The sequence below is a fragment of the Nerophis ophidion genome, linkage group LG16 (genome assembly GCF_033978795.1).
Source record: "Nerophis ophidion isolate RoL-2023_Sa linkage group LG16, RoL_Noph_v1.0, whole genome shotgun sequence".
NCBI lineage: Eukaryota > Metazoa > Chordata > Actinopteri > Syngnathiformes > Syngnathidae > Nerophis > Nerophis ophidion.
This window is the reverse complement of record NC_084626.1, coordinates 53,065,398-53,081,869: the sequence shown is the minus strand read 5'-3', so window position 1 is coordinate 53,081,869 and position 16,472 is coordinate 53,065,398. Positions and strand designations below refer to the sequence as shown.

The 16,472-nt window shown below is 37.6% G+C and overlaps 1 protein-coding gene across 4 annotated transcripts in view; it reads right to left on the bottom strand.

The window, feature by feature from the left end:
- Nucleotides 1-487: 487 nt before the first annotated feature.
- Nucleotides 488-16,472, bottom strand: part of LOC133535575 (ethanolamine kinase 1-like) — a 41,938-nt gene continuing 25,953 nt past the window's right edge. For 2 of the 4 annotated variants that reach the window (XM_061875519.1, XM_061875516.1), the window contains 3 exons: nucleotides 15,336-15,496; nucleotides 13,027-13,100; nucleotides 488-9,412 (listed from right to left, as the gene is read on the bottom strand). In XM_061875519.1, the coding sequence (XP_061731503.1) occupies nucleotides 9,340-9,412; nucleotides 13,027-13,100; nucleotides 15,336-15,496 (308 nt within the window). In that variant the 3' untranslated portion in view covers nucleotides 488-9,339. Of the gene's footprint in view, nucleotides 9,413-13,026; nucleotides 13,101-15,335; nucleotides 15,497-16,472 lie in introns of those variants that run through there. The other 2 variants (XR_009802250.1, XM_061875520.1) reach the window with 2 other exon arrangements.

The window sequence follows — 16,472 nt, the reverse complement described above, 5'->3', positions numbered from 1 at the left end:
GATGACATTCCGCGTCCCAAGAGCTAGCCTATGCCGCAGAGGATCGGACCACCAAGTGCCCTGCCTGCACCCGACCTCTAGGCCCCCTCTGTGAGTGGTGAACCCATTTGAGGGGGGTCCAGGTTGCCTCTTCGGGCTGTGACCGGCCGGGCACCATGGGGACAAGCCACCAAGCCCTCGCCATCGAGCCCGGCATCAGAAGGGGGCCCTGGTGACCCGCTTCTGGGCGAAAGAACTCTGAGTCCTCGTTCTTTTTTCTTCATAAAGATCTTTGAGTTGCTCTTTGTCTGATCCCTCATCTAGGAACTGTTAGTCTTGGGAGACCCAAGACAAAATAGCTCCAAGGTTAATAAGGGCAAAGTCCTCTACCAGGATAAGGTGACAGCTCAGAAAGGTGTATAAAAAGTTGAGTTTTCCAAACTAGGTGACGACTTGTGCCAGGAAGCCAGGTGCATTGTTACTACGTGAGTCACTCAAACCAACAGCGTTTCAAAATGCAATGTTTTATTATAAGTAATGCAGGAAAAAAGATGTGTTTGGAAGGCTTAAAATGACAGACACACTTGTAAAGTGTTTTAATTTCTATATATTAATAAGTAACAGCAATCGATTGTTAAATACATTTTGCAAGTCCTAGAGGCGTGTGAAGGATCACTTGTAGGATATTTACAGAAACATTTTCACCGGTTTTTAGACGCTATTTTACTTCCATTTTTTTAACGCAGCAGCACGGACATTAGGTACATTTTTCATGTACAAGCCTGCAACATGTCTAGTAAACAACTATCTACATGTCAAGGCAAAGCATTTTACCAAAAAAGTAAAATAACAGATTAAGGAAAAATCCTTTGTCTGTACAGTGATTCTTAAAAATCAAGTCAGAGTCATCACATCAAAAGCAAACACACACGCTAACCATTAGTGACATTCTGCCAGTGTACAAACAAGTTGTCAAATTCACCAAATCTGGGTTTTTAACGAATCTCAAAATGTACCAAAAAGACAATGACTTATAAATGTTTTTTTTTTAACCATCCAAAAACGTGATGATAGTTGATGTAAAAGAAGGAAAATATACAGTGTACCTTTCTTCCCCGTGCACAATTTTGCTGCAGCTTTCATATGCCGTCTGTTATTGGACGGCCAAACATTGCACATAAAGTAGTCCATTTTCTCACCAATCATTCCAAGGAATCGAGTCCCTAAACACAGAATTCAATCTTTGGTGAGTTAGTCTGTGCTTTTTATTAACTGAGCAATGCTGCAAAAAAAAAATTTACCAAAAGGACTCGTGGCAAAGTACCAAGTGTCAGCTTGGCTCCACCCTCTCTGCTCGTCAAAGTATTTGTCGAAGAGTCTTCAATAAAAGCGATGTTAAATCTTCGATATAATAATTACATGTAATATATCGTAGTGTTGGTTGTTAATTCATTAAACCTGAATTTTCATGAGTGTTACTTTCTTGTTAGTTAAAATGGTCATGCCCAATCCTGTCACAGGTGAATGATACACTGGCAGTTATTGCACAATATTCCAAAACCAAACAGACATGAATGTCCTTCATTTTACAGAAAGCATTAAAACATTTTAGATTTCTTTCAATACATTTTTGATCATATGTCTGTCAACTTCAGTTCTAAACAAAAATACCAAACATCAAAAGTTATTGTAATTTTTTGAAGGCTCTGTAATCAACTGATTCCAATGTGTTACACGAGTAAACATTGGTCTAGCATGAGTTGTTTCCCTCATTTAAAGGGGAACATTATCACAATTTCAAAAGAGTTAAAAACAATAAAAATCAGTTCCTAGTGGCATGTTGTATTTTTTGAAGTTTTTTTCAAAATTTTACCGGTCTCCGAATATCCCTAAAAAAAGCTTTAAAGTGCTTGATTTTCCCTATTTGCGATGCCACTATCCATTTCCCTGTGACGTCACACAGTGCTGCCAATGTAAACAAACAATGGGAATACCACAGCAAGATATAGCGACATTAGCTCGGATTCAAACTCGGATTTCAGCGACTTAAGCGATTCAACAGATTACGCATGTATTGAAACAGATGGTTGGAGTATGAAAGTATTGAAGAAGAAACTGAAGCTATTGAGCGAATAGCTATTGACGCTATTCATAGCCATAGCATGGCCGAATAGCTGCGTTAGCATCGCCGGTAAAATGTGCGGACCAAACGATCAGGACTTTCGCATCTTGTGACACTGGAGCAACTTAAATCCGTTGATTGGTAAGTGTTTGTTTCGCATTAAATGTGGGTGGAAGGAAACGTAATATAGTTGCAAATGCATCTGCAGGTTATCCATACATCTCTGTGCCATGTCTGCTTTAGCACCGCCGGTAAATAGCATGTTAGCATCGATTAGCTGGCAGTCAACATCAACAAAACTCACTTTTGTGATTTCTGTGACTTTATCGTTACAAATGCATCTGCAGGTTATCCATACATCTCTGTGCCATGTCTGCTTTAGCACCGCCGGTTAATAGCATGTTAGCGTCGATTAGCATAGCATGTTAGCATCGATTAGCTGGCAGTCACACCGCGACCAAATATGTCTGATTAGCACATAAGTCAACAACATCAACAAAACTCACCTTTGTGATTTCGTTGAATTTATCGTTACAAATGCATCTGCAGGTTATCCATACATCTCTGTGCCATGTCCGTCATCGTGGTAAATAGCATGTTAGCATCGATTAGCGGAACATGTTAGCATCGATTAGCTGGCAGTCACGCCGCAACCAAATATGTCTGATTAGCACACAAGTCAACAACAAAACTCATCTTTGTGATTTCATTGACTTAATGGTTGCAAATGCATCTGCAGGTTATCCATACATCTCTGTGCCATGTCTGTCATCGCCGGTAAAATGTGGAGCCACTTTGGTACATTCAATGGGGGTCTGGCAGCAGACACTTTCACATCTTCGGTGCAACTTGAATCCCTCCCTGTTAGTGTTGTTACACCCTCCAACAAAACACCGTAGAGACATGATGTCTCCAAGGTCCCAAAAAATAGTCGAAAAAACGGAAAATAACAGAGCTGAGACCCAATGTTTACAATGGGTTAAAAATGAAAATGGCGGCTGTATTACCTCGGCGACGTCACATTCTGACGTCACCCCCTCCAGAGCGATGAACAGAAAGGTTTTTAATTCGCCTTAATTCACCCACTTAGAGTTCGGAAATCGGTTAAAAAATTATATGGTCTTTTTTCTGCACCATCAAGGTATATATTGACGCTTACATAGGTCTGCTGATAATGTTCCCTTTAAACCTAAGTCATTGGCCGATCAATAGGCCTTCAAAAGGGTAAATAAATAAACATACATGTTTAATATTTTGGTTTTGGACTGAAGTTCTAGCAAAAAAAGACGATTAAAATTGAATGTAACCAGAAGGTTAAATATGATTTCATTTAAATTTGGACTGAACTAAACTGATGACACAAACTTACTCTAAAATATTCTAAATCAACTAATCCACTTTGCTATGAATTATTGGCTTGCAAAACTTTTCCATGATTTGTCACATTACAAACACAAACAGATTGTATTGGAATTTCATGTGAAAGATCAACACAGAATGTGCATCAGTACTCAGACAAAAGTACTCAGTCCCAGTTTCTCTAATTGCCTTCAAAAGTTGCCTGACGGTTGCTAATGAATCAAAACAGTCCACACGTCTGCAATCTCTTCTCAGTAGTGAAGTGAATTATATATTTATATAGCGCTTTTCAAGTACAGCTGCTGTGTCACAGCCTCAGAGGTTGGTTCAGAGAATTTTGGAGCGCATACAGCATTATGAAGTCCAAGGAACACACAGAACAGGTTGGACATAGAGTTGTGGAGAAGTTTAAAACAGGCTTAGGCTATAAAAAGTTTTCCATCATGGTAGACTTCCTACAAGACAAGACCATCCACCTAAACTTACAGACCGAACAAGGAGAGCACTGATCAGAAATAAAGCCAAGTGACCCACGGTGACTCTGAACCAATTGCAGTGATCCACCCCTCAGGTAGGGGAATCTGTCCAGAGGACATCTATTAGTCATGCACTGTGCAGATGTGGGTTTTTTTTATGTAAGAGTGGCACGAAGAAAGCTATTGTTTAAATAAAACCACAAGAGGTTTGCCAGAAGCCATGTTGGGGACACGGTAAACCTGTGGGAGAAGCTGCTTTGGTCACACCAGACCAAAATTGAACTGAATGAAAAAAAAAAGCAAAATGTGTGGCAGAAAACCAACACTGCACATACCTCTGAACACACCATCCCTACTGTCAATAATGGTGGTGGCAGCATCATGCTGTGGGGATGTTTCTTTTTAGCAGAGACAGGGAAAATGGTCATAGATGATGGGAAGATGGATGGAGCTAAATAGAAGGAAATCTTGGAAGAAAACCTGTTTGGAGATTGTTACTACAACAGCCTTCTTCCATCTCGGTAATATCGCTAAAATCCGTCCCATTTTGTCCAATACGACGTTGAGATCATTATTCATGTATTTGTTACATTTTGTAAGCAACGTATTATTTTCAGGTCTCCCCATGTCTAACATTAAAAGATTTCAGTTGGTAAAAAATGCGGCTGCTAGACTTTTGACAAGAACAAGAAAGTTTGATCATATTACGCCTGCACTGTACATACCTTTATATACATATATACATACATATATACCTATACTGTATATACCTTTATATACATATATACATACATATATACCTATACTGTATATACCTTTATATACATATATACCTATACTGTATATACCTTTATATACATATATACATACATATATACCTATACTGTATATACCTTTATATACATATATACATACATATATACCTATACTGTATATACCTTTATATACATATATAAATACATATATACCTATACTGTATATACCTTTATATACATATATACATACATATATACCTATACTGTATATACCTTTATATACATATATACATACATATATACCTATACTGTATATACCTTTATATACATATATACATACATATATACCTATACTGGCTCACCTGTACTGGCTTCCTGTGCACTTAAGATGTGACTTTATGGTTTTACGACTTACGTAAAAAATAATTAACGGTCTAGCTCCATCCTATCTGATTGTAGTGTACCATATGTCCCGGCCAGAAATCTGCTTTCTAAGAACTCCGGTTTATTAGTGATTCCCAGATCCTGCGAGCTACAAGAGTATTTTCTAGTCGGGCTCCAGTTAGAGATACTACCTCAGTGGAAGCCCCACATCTGCGGTCCCTACCAAGGCTTCTCATTGTTCCCATTGGCTTAAGTTTTTTTCTTGCCCTGATGTGGGATCAGAGCAGTGGATGTTGTGGTTTATGCAGCCCTTTGAGGCATTTGTGATTAAGGGCTACATAAATAAACTTTGACTGATTGAATGGAGTCTGCAGAATACTTGAGACTGGGGTGGATGTTCATCTAAATGGAGGTCTACAAGGGAATGGTTTAAAACAAAACATTCATGTATTAGAATGGCCCAGTCAAAGTCCAGACCTAAACCCAATGAAAATATGTGGCAAGATCTGAAAACTGTTTTTCACGAATGCTCTCCTTCTAATCTGACTTGAGCTTTTTAGCAAATAAGAATGGCCAAACATTTCTGTCACTAGAGGTGCAAAAATTGTCTTTGTAAAAAAAAAAAAAAAAAGCCATACCGTATTATTTTCTTTCATTTTCAAATGGTATACTATTTTATGTTGGTCTTTCACATAAAACATATTCATGCTTGTCCTTGTGACCCTGAGAGGGACAAATGGTAGAAAATGGATTGATGGATAGGTTGTAATGTGACAAAAAATGGACAGGTTCAAGATGAGTGAATACTTTTGCAAGCCCCTTTATATCAGTGATAAACATTGTTTAGTGCAAAAGCATGATCTTTTAATATGTTTTATTTGTCTGCAAATCTTAGCAGGTTACCAAGAAAAAATCCTGTAGCTAGTTACCTTTGGTCAATAACTTTTATATTTCCTGTGATACAGGAGTGAGGAACTGAAGCTCACCTGGTAAATTATTCAACTCGGTCCATTACAAGTTCAGAGCTGAGGGTTAAAGCTCAATAAGAGTGCGATGCCTCTCCTTGTTTGAGTGTATTGTCTTCTCATATCCAATAGTTCAGTTCGTTTTACTTTCTGTACTCAGAAAAAAACTTCTCGGGATTGACAAATGGTCACAGAGTTGATGCAGAGGGATTTGAGATTGCTTTAAAAAAATTAGAACAGAGATGTCAATTAATTAATTGTGTAATTGTGGTGTGATGGTTATTTTTAGATGTGCTACCGGGTGCATTCACACTACTTTTCTGGTCTGGATCAAAAATATATTAGCCATCGATTTTGTGGGGCTCGGTTGGAGTTCAGAAAAAGTATAGAGCAAGCGTACTGAGAATGATCTCTCGTTATGTCTGGTCCCTGCTTCACGCTTCCAACCAACTGCACCCGCATAAAAACTACACTAGGGTTAGTTTTAACCCAAAATAACAAGAGTGAACAAAAATTTAATAATTGATTAAATTAATCAGATACAGGTGAAACAAAAAAAAAAAAAAGAATATCGAGTAATGGTTCGTTCATACCAGCAATTAAGTTTACAAAATGGCATATGACATAAGCTCATAACATGCAACTCAAGATATTTCAAGACTTTGTTTGATTTAATTTGAATTATTATGGCTTATAATTTGGAAAAAACTCAAATTGAAAATTGTGGGTTGTCAAAACTGTAAACGATGATCATCAAAATGATTAAAAAAAAAAAATTAACCCAGCAGGCACAAGACATTGATACAGCGTTGATTATACATACCATATTTTTCAGAACATAAGTCGCTCCGGAGTATAAGTCACACCTGCCGAAAATGCATAATAAAGAACGAAAAAAAAAAATCTATATGTATATATATATATATATATATATATATATATATATATATATACTGTATATATATATATATATATATATATATATATATACTCGCACTGGAGTATAAGTCGCATTTTCGGGGGAAATCTATTTGATAAAACCCTACACCAAGAATAGACATTTGAAAGGCAAATTAAATTAAATAAAGAATAGTGAACAACAGGCTGAATAAGTGTAGGTTATATGAGGCATAAATAACCAACTGAGAAGGTACCTGCTATGTTAACCTAACATATTATGGTAAGAGTCAGTCAAATAACTATAAAGTTAAAGTACTAATGATTGTCACACACACACTTGGTGTGGTGAAATTTGTCCTCTGCATTGATCACCCCCTGGGAGGTGAGGGGAGCAGTGGGCAGCAGCGGTGCCACGCCTGGCAGTCATTTATGGTGATTTAACCCCCAATTCCAAGCCTTGATGCTGAGTGCCAAGCAGGGAGGTAATGGGTCCCAATTTTGTATAGTCTTTGGTATGACTCGGCCGGGGTTTGAACTCACGACCTACCCATCTCAGGGCGGACACTCTAACCACTAGGCCACTGAGTGGGTTATAATATATAAAACATGCTATACGTTTACAAAACAATCTGCCACTCCTAATCGATAAATCCCATGAAATCTTATACGTCTAGTCTCTTACGTGAATGAGCTAAATAATATTATTTGATATTTTACGGTAATGTGTTAATAATTTCACACATAAGTCCCTCCTGAGTATAAGTCGCACCCCCGGCCAAACTATGAAAAAAAACGCAACTTATAGTCCAAAAACACGGTACATGTCCTTTAAAACAGACTTTGAAACAACACTGCAAAATAGTTGTATTCGTAAATTGAGACAATGCTGATGTCCAACGTTGGATTGACGTTGTTGGTCGGGAAGAACCAAATGTCAATGTTCAATTTAAAGTCTCAACCTGACATTAAATAAACATTGTCAAAAAGCATGTTATTTCAACTTTGTCTTTGTGTTATTGAATACTGGTGAGCAAAAGACCAAAATTCAACAGTCAACTCACCATCAGAACCCAACTTGGAAACGTGGACAAAAAGCATGTTGATCCAATGTTAAGTTTTGAGTTGTTTGAAACGTTGTTTCAATGTCTTGTTCCTGCTGGTGAAAAGCTTGACATACTTTGCATTTAATGAGTTTATCGCACATTTTAACATTTGAAGTCAAATTTTTACATGAATGGACTTTTACACAACATTGTAATCTTTTATATTTCACCTGTACTCAACGGTTTAGTTTTCTGGAAATCCGGTAACTGTCCCTTTCTTAGGTTTGGAATGGAAAAAAAAGAAAAAAAAATTCACATTAATGAGGAAACCGAACATAAAACAAAAAGCAGCCACGATTCAAAATTGACACGTTTGTGTTTTTTCCCAATCATACTGTATTTTTCCTGCTGATTGCATTCAAAATCCACCTGACTTGGAGTCATTATTCAAACGTGTCTGTGATCAAGTCAAAAGGTTGACAGCATTTTGGGGTTTGAGTATGAAGTCAAAGTGAAAGAGGTGGTGATTTTCCATGGAAAGTTTAGATGGAAAGTTCAACAAAGCGGCTCAAAGCGACCATAAAAGTCAAGAAGGTGTGGAAGGAAGCAAGGGGTCGTGAGGGTCGGATAAGTCCAATCAAACCTAGTGCATCCCAAAACTGAACCTGAGATGTTGAACAATCCATTTAGTCCTGAAATAAATAAGCAAATAAACTATTTTCTCTTCCATATTCCCAAAATTCAAGGAAAAACCCGACAGTGACAAGCAACAGCAGTTCAGCTTAAACTGCTAAGAGCACCAGAGAGGAGGTAACGGATGACACCTGAACCAGTGTCACCACACAGACTCTCGTCTTGAGTCTGAGAAATCCCACACAAATGTAACCGTTCAGTTTCCACTACTTCTTAATAGCTGCTGAGGCACTGGATCATAGTGCATTCAGCACTAAAGATGCTACACAACACTTTTCCACTGCATTGGTCTGAGTACCTTTCAGTGGAAAATCTGTATTGATGTTTGTTGCAATTAGCATCAAACCAATCAGAGGAACTTCTCCAGTGGATTTGACTACCAGGAAGTGACAGCAAATAGCCAGTGAGATGTCTCCCAAACTCAAGACTCTGCACTGGGCTCAGTCGCCTGGAAAGAGGACAAACCGGCGTTTAAAGTTTAACACGCACACAAACATCCACACTCATCTCAGAAAGCTCTCAAGCTAGACACATTTGAGCTACTTCAAGGAGGAATGAAGGAGAGTTTAAGGCTTGCTGAAGAGAAAAGTGCCATGTAGAACATTTGATGGTCCAGAAAATGTGCTGGGCTCAGTAGAAGAACCCAGACGTCCTTCCATCCTGTCACTCTGGAATCTGTAAGGCCATCACTGTGGGCTTAATCTTGAAGTATTGGTTGAAACGCAACACAGCGTACCTGCGAGACAACAAAGCAACCAGGTCTCAGATCAAAACGTGGGAGATTTGAAACGCAGCTGGAAATGAAATACAAATGCATGTTGTAGCAAATGTATCTTCTCTGACATGCTGAGTTCAATGTACACAAACCTGGATTTATGAACCCCTCGTTGTACAAACTTTTTTATTTACAAACAACCAATCGCATATATTTTTCTTTGTTATACAAACCTTGTCTCAGGGTAGGAACGTTTCCTCCACCTTTTATATGATTGCGGCACTTCCAATGTGGCAGAGCTTATCCATTAGCTATTTTGTCACTCATTTCTATTTTGTGTGCTTTCTTAAGTGATTTTCAGCTTTTCTAAATTTGCAAGCTCAATATCAGTCCACAGAAAGCTATGGACAATCAATGTTTTACCTTTTTTTTTTTTTTTACCATTTTATGCATAAGATTGAGGAAGTATCCACAGCGTTATTGACACTGCCTTTCCCCCAAAGTGGATTTGATGTTTTATTCTTGATCATTGTAGCCACCTGGCTGTTAAAAGTTAAGGACAAACTGTAAGTGCACAACAGGGCTAGTGAAAGTGTGTGTGCGTGTCAGTAGGGGGACTGCATGGAACAGGGGTCGGGAACCTTTTTTTGGCTGAGGGAGCCATGAAAGCCAAATATTTTAAAGTGTATTACCATGAGAGCCATATCATATCTTTTAACACTGAATATGACTAAATGCATGCATTTTTTAAGAAAGACCAACATTTTTAGAGTATAATAAGTCTTTTTTTTTTATATCATTTTTATTCTGAAGCTAACCAATAATAAATAAAATACTTCTTACTATTGATGCGACTTCTTGAACAGGTGCGGTAGAAAAAGGATGGATGGATTAAAATGCATGATACTGTTTTACATGTTGTACGTTATTTTTAGCACTGATTACCAGCGGAATTATTTATTACTAATCGTGTTAGGCAGGTCTGGGCAATTATTTTAACTCGGGGGCCAAGATTTAGAGAAAAAAATGTGTCTGGGGGCCGGTATATCTGATTTGTAGGAACACTAATACAAAACTCCCAATAATGTCTGACTGAATGCTAAAAAAGTTATGAGAGACTCTCTTAAAAAACAGAATGGAATTTTACATTTTTTTCACTGAACGAGACACTCAGAATGTACATGAAAATAAAGAATGTGGGATTTACAATATTAACTATGAATGATAAAACAAGGAATATTGACAACCACCTTTCCATCGACATGTTTTACAATCAAGCAAAACGCAACAAAAGTGCAACAAACACATCAAAATATGAAAGTGAGGAGGAAAAACCTCACTTACAATCTGATATATATCACTAAGCTTTAGAACTTTGTTGTAAAAATGTATTTCCGCATCTGTCCCTGCATTTCAGGTTGACTGCTCTCTGTGGAAACGCTCCCCACCCACACTGCTTGGTGCCTTGTCAGAGCTGCCGTGACTTAGATTACCATAGTAACAAATTAGATTAGCATAGTAACTAATTATATTACCATAGTAACTAGTATATCATGCAAAAGAGCAGATTTCAACCATTGAATCACTTTGTATAGTTCAAGATTCACGGTCATTAGAAAACATGAGTGCACATCATGACGGCAGCTACAATTTACATCTTGAAGATCTGAAAAAATTATTTGGGAATGTCCGGTGGCCTGATTAAAAAGCATAACGCATGTGGCCCCCGGGCCTAATTTGCCCAGGTCTGGTGTTAAGCAATATCAGCTGTGATGTATCTGAGAGCCAGATGCAGTCATCAAAAGAGCCACATCTGGCTCTAGAGCCATAGGTTCCCTACCCCTGGCATAGAAGGACAGTTCTACTAGTTGTTGTTTTGATTTTGTTATTAAATATTAAGTTGATCCATCACCCCTTTGGTATGTTTGTTGGATATACAGTACTGTATACTGCTTTATATTGTGTTCAGAGGGTACAAATCTTTACTAAAATATGGACTTTAGTCAAGGCTGGAACCCATAATAAATGTTTACATTTGTTTATGGAGAAATTTACTTCAATACACAAACTTTTATAGATTGTGCTTTGGCCAAATCGATGGTTAGTATCTCTTTAGCCAGTTAAGATTCATAAATCGCGGTGCCATTGTATCTACTATACAAGTTGAGAGAAACTCAGCGTAGGTTTCCACTAATTGGATTCATTTTTGTAATTCAAACGACCAGCCACAGCAAGGGTTTGGGGAAAAAAAAGTCGATTTAATCGGTTTGAAAATGTTGCGATATCGATTCACAGAGCACGATATCGATTACCTTCACTTCGCCCTCCTTGATGGTCTAGTGCAGGGGTGTCAAACTCAAACACAGAGTGGGACAAAATTTAAAACGGAACAAAGCCGCGGGCCGAGGTTGAACAAATTAATCCTTTAATAGGGACCCAAACAAGTTTTGCATTGAATATTGACCTAATAAGGCTTATATAACTTTATAGTGACATGCAAAATCCAGTTTCAAATAGTAATAATGAAAAAATATCAATGCATATCAAATAAAATAAAAACACAAATTTAATGCCTTTTTTCGGCGGCGGGTTTGAGTTGGGGGCGGGGTTTGGTGGTAGCGGGGGTGTATATTGTAGCGTCCCGGAAGAGTTAGTGATGCAAGGGATTATGGATATTTGTCCGGTTGTGTTATGTTGTGTTACGGTGCGGATTTTCTCCCGAAATGTGTTTGTCATTCCTTGTTTGCTGTGGGTTCACAGTGTGGTGCATATTTGTAAGAGTGTTAAAGTTGTTTATATGGCCACCCTCAGTGTGAACTGTATGGCTGTTGACCAAGTATGCCTTACATACACTTGTGTGTGTGTAAGAGCCGCATATATTATGTGAGTGGGCCGGCACGCTGTTTTTTATGGAAGAAAAGCGGACGTGGCGACATGTAGAGAACGCCAAAAGCAGTGCTTTTACGGCCCGCCCCCAATATTATTGTCCGGGTGGAAATCGGGAGAAATTCGGGAGGGGCACTGAACTTCGGGAGTCACCCGGGGAAATTGGGAGGGTTGACAAGTATGAGTATTAGCGGTGAATGTGGTGCTACGGCGGCGGGCCAGCTCTATTGTTAATTTGATATTGCCTCAAGGGCCAAATGAAATTACACGGCGGGCCAGAGTTTGACACCCATGGTCTAGTGTGTGAAGCTGCAGCAGTGTTACATTATGGATTATGCTAACGTTAGCTGGGGGAAAAAGAAAGTGAGGGATTGCACTGGCCTTACCACCTGATTCTCTGCGGGCTTTCGCGACTTTTGCAAACAACTGACTGAAACTGTTACTTTTTTTTATCATATTTGTAAAATATTTCATTTATTTAAAAAATACATCGTTTGACATTAGTTTTGTGTAATGCGGTTGCGTGAGTGTTAGACAAAGTGGAATTTACAGGACCCAGTTAGACAGGTCGAAGGAGAAAAAATAACTTGCAAGCATGAAATACCAAAAGTCAGAAAAAAAAATTCACAGAGTGAAGAAGACTAGTTTGTCCTTTGGTTCTGTGAATACCAGAATGTATAGAAGCGGGCTTGGGATTTTTTTCGCATCACATGTCCATTCCTAAGACACATAGACAGCCACTTACTTACCCGAGGAAGTCAAAGTCAATGGAGGAGTATTTAGCCTGAATGAGGGCCCAGAAACCCCAAAAGAAGTGTGAAGCCTTAAAAAAAAAGACACATTTCAATTTCAGTTGCGTGACAAACATATATGGTGTGTGTTAAAGGGGACATATTATGAGTTTTTTGTAAATTAAAAACACTTCCTTTCGGTCTAAATAACAATTACTGGTGTTTTTTCGTCAGATTTTTGGTTAGATTATGTTTTATAGACCACCTTCAAACTTCTTTCTAACTGTCTGTTCAGTAATGAACTGTTTTGTTGGCACTTTTATTTACATGCCTGCACTTCGACAGTACTCAAAGCGCTTTGACACTACTTCCACATTCACACACACATTCACACACACATTCATGGAGGGAGCTGCCATGCAAGGCGCTAACCAGCACCCATCAGGAGCAAGGGTGAAGTGTCTTGCTCAGGACACAACGGACGTGACGAGGTTGGTACTAGGTGGGATTTGAACCAGGGCTCCTCGGGTTGCGCACGGCCACTCTCCCACTGCGCCACGCCGTCCCCGTTGTAGTTTTGTTTTTTTCTTGACATCTAGCATAAGACGTTTCCATCCATTACATCATATTTACATACATCATTAATATGTTGTCTGCCCTAAATGTCAAAATATTTGTTTATATCACAACCATACCCCCTACGCCCCCCAAAAAAGAAACAAAAAAAAACAAAAAACAAAGTAGTATCTACAAATACATCAATTAAATAAACAAAAAATAAGTAAGACTACAATAATAATAATAAACAGAAATAAAATTTAAAAAAAACAGAAATAAAATAATAAAAATAGAAAGATGCATATATAATAGGGCTGCGAATCTTTGGGTGTCCCACGATTCGATTCAATATCGATTCTTGGTGTCGCGATTCGATTCTAAATAGATTTTTTGGATTCAATGCGATTCTCGATTCACAAACGATATTTTTCCAATTCAAAAGGATTCTGTATTCATTCAATACATAGATTTCAGCAAGATCTACCCCAGACTGCTGACATGCTAGCAGAGTAGTAGATTTCTTTTTAAAAGCTTTTATAATTGTAAAGGACAATGTTTTATCAACCGATTGCAATAATGTAAATGTGTTTTAACTATTAAACGAACCAAAAATATGACTTATTTTATCTTTGTGAAAACATTGGACACAGTGTGTTGTCCAGCTTATGAGATGCCATGCAAGTGTAAGCCACTGTGACACTATTGTTCTTTTTTTATTTTTATAAATGTCTAATGATAATGTCAATGAGGGATTTTTAATCACTGCTATGCTGAAATGATAACTAATATTGATACTGTTGTTGATAATATTCATTTTTGTTTCACTACCTTTGGTTTGTTCTGTGTGGTGTTTGTGTCTCCTCTCAATTGTTCTGTTTATTGCAGTTCTGAGTGTTGCTGGCTCAGGTTTGGTTTTGGAATTGGATTGATTGATTGATTGATACTTTTATTAGTAGATTGCACAGTACAGTACATTTTCCGTACAACTGACCACTAAATGGTAACACCCCAATAAGTTTTTCAACTTGTTTAAGTCGGGGTCCACGTTTATCAATTCATGGATTGCATTGTTATGGTATTGTTGTATATTGTTTTGTTGGATTGATAAAAATAGATTCTGAATTGCACAACGTGAAAATAGCGATTCAAATTCCAATCGATTTTTTCCAACACCCCTAATATATATATATATACATACATACACATATACACATACGTACATAAGGTGTAATCTTTTTTTATTTTTAAGCAGTACAATCACTAATTCGAAAAATTAAAGCCAGGCTTATGGGGCTCTACTCAACTCATGTTGTAGTTTTTAGCGCATACATAGCGAGTCTACCAACAGATAGAAGTTCAAACTGTACGCTATATTGTATTAGAAATGGCAAAAGCGGAGGATACATGTGCATGTATGAGCCAGTCTGCCCCACAACAAGAGAATAGAGAAAAAGAATGAACTTACTGACTACAGTGTCAGACTACAATAGCGGACTTGCACTAAGATTTTCGGGTGAATAAATACCACGCATCGAGATATCCGCTGACGTCACAATTGGGAAAAATGTAGCAAATTCCAAACGGCTTGTGTGAGGGAAGCATGAGGAAGGCAGGAATAATCTATAAATATCCACGCCACGCCTCCATGGTTTAATTTTCGGGATTTCTGCAGATCCCAAATACACAAAAACAGGTACCAGTAGGTGAAAACAATTGGTTTAGCATAATAGGTCCCCTTTAATGTGTGCAAATAATTGTGTCTTTCTTACCAAAGCAAACTTGTTGACCTGCACGTACAGTGTCTCAAGCTCTTGGACACTGACCTCCTCAGTTTTCTTAGTGTAAAGTTTATAAGCTTGCAGGTAGATTTTGAGCCAGTCCATCTGAATCTCCCGACTTGGGTACAACCCATAATCCAGCTCTGCCATGCCTAATTTCACACACAAACACACACACGACACAAGGCTATTAGAAATTGCGGTCCGCCAACCTTATAAAAACTTAAGCATAAAAGCCAAGTTTGATCACAAGTTCTAGTAAATGTACTTCAATCAAAGGAAATTTTACATAACATTTTCGCCCCAAAGCATTTCATAATAAACAGACGACATAGTCCACCTCTCCTGTGGTGTTATTGGGTCAGTATTATTTTTGACAGCAGCTTTTAATGTACTTCTAGTCAGTCTTTTGACAAAAATCTATTTTATTTTAGTCATATTTTAGTAATCTAAGATCATTTAGTTTAAGTCAGCTAAATTCCTTAACATTTTAGTCAACTAAAGTTACAGTAAATTTCATTAGCTAAAATAAAAAGTACAAGAGATAACACATCTTTGACGTTGTCTTGAAACCACTTTATGAAGGTTATTGCAGAGCATCTCAAAACAACAGTCACAACAAGACTTGCACTCCATGAATATATCATTAAGTACATTTCACACTAACCGTACTGTGTGTTATTTTAGCTGAAATTAAGCTTTTTTTTTTTTTTTTAATGTTGAATAATATATGAAATGATGGTCAACTGAAAAAAAAAAATAGTTTTATTCAATACTGTGTGGCATATTCGCCACTATACTGTTTAAATACAGCAACCAGTGTTATAGCTCTAGAACAGTGGTTCTCAACCTTTTTTCAGTGATGTGACCCCCTGTGAACATTTTTTTTAATTCAAGTACCCCCTAATCACAGCAAAGTATTTTTGGTTGAAAAAAAGAGATAAAGAAGTAAAATACAGCACTATGTCATCAGTTTCTGATTTATTAAATTGTATAACAGTGCAAAATATTGCTCATTTTTAGAGTTTTTTCTTGAACTATTTGTGGAAAAAAGATACAAAAATAACTAAAATTTGTTGAAAAATAAACAAGTGATTCAATTATAAATAAAGATTTCTACACATAGAA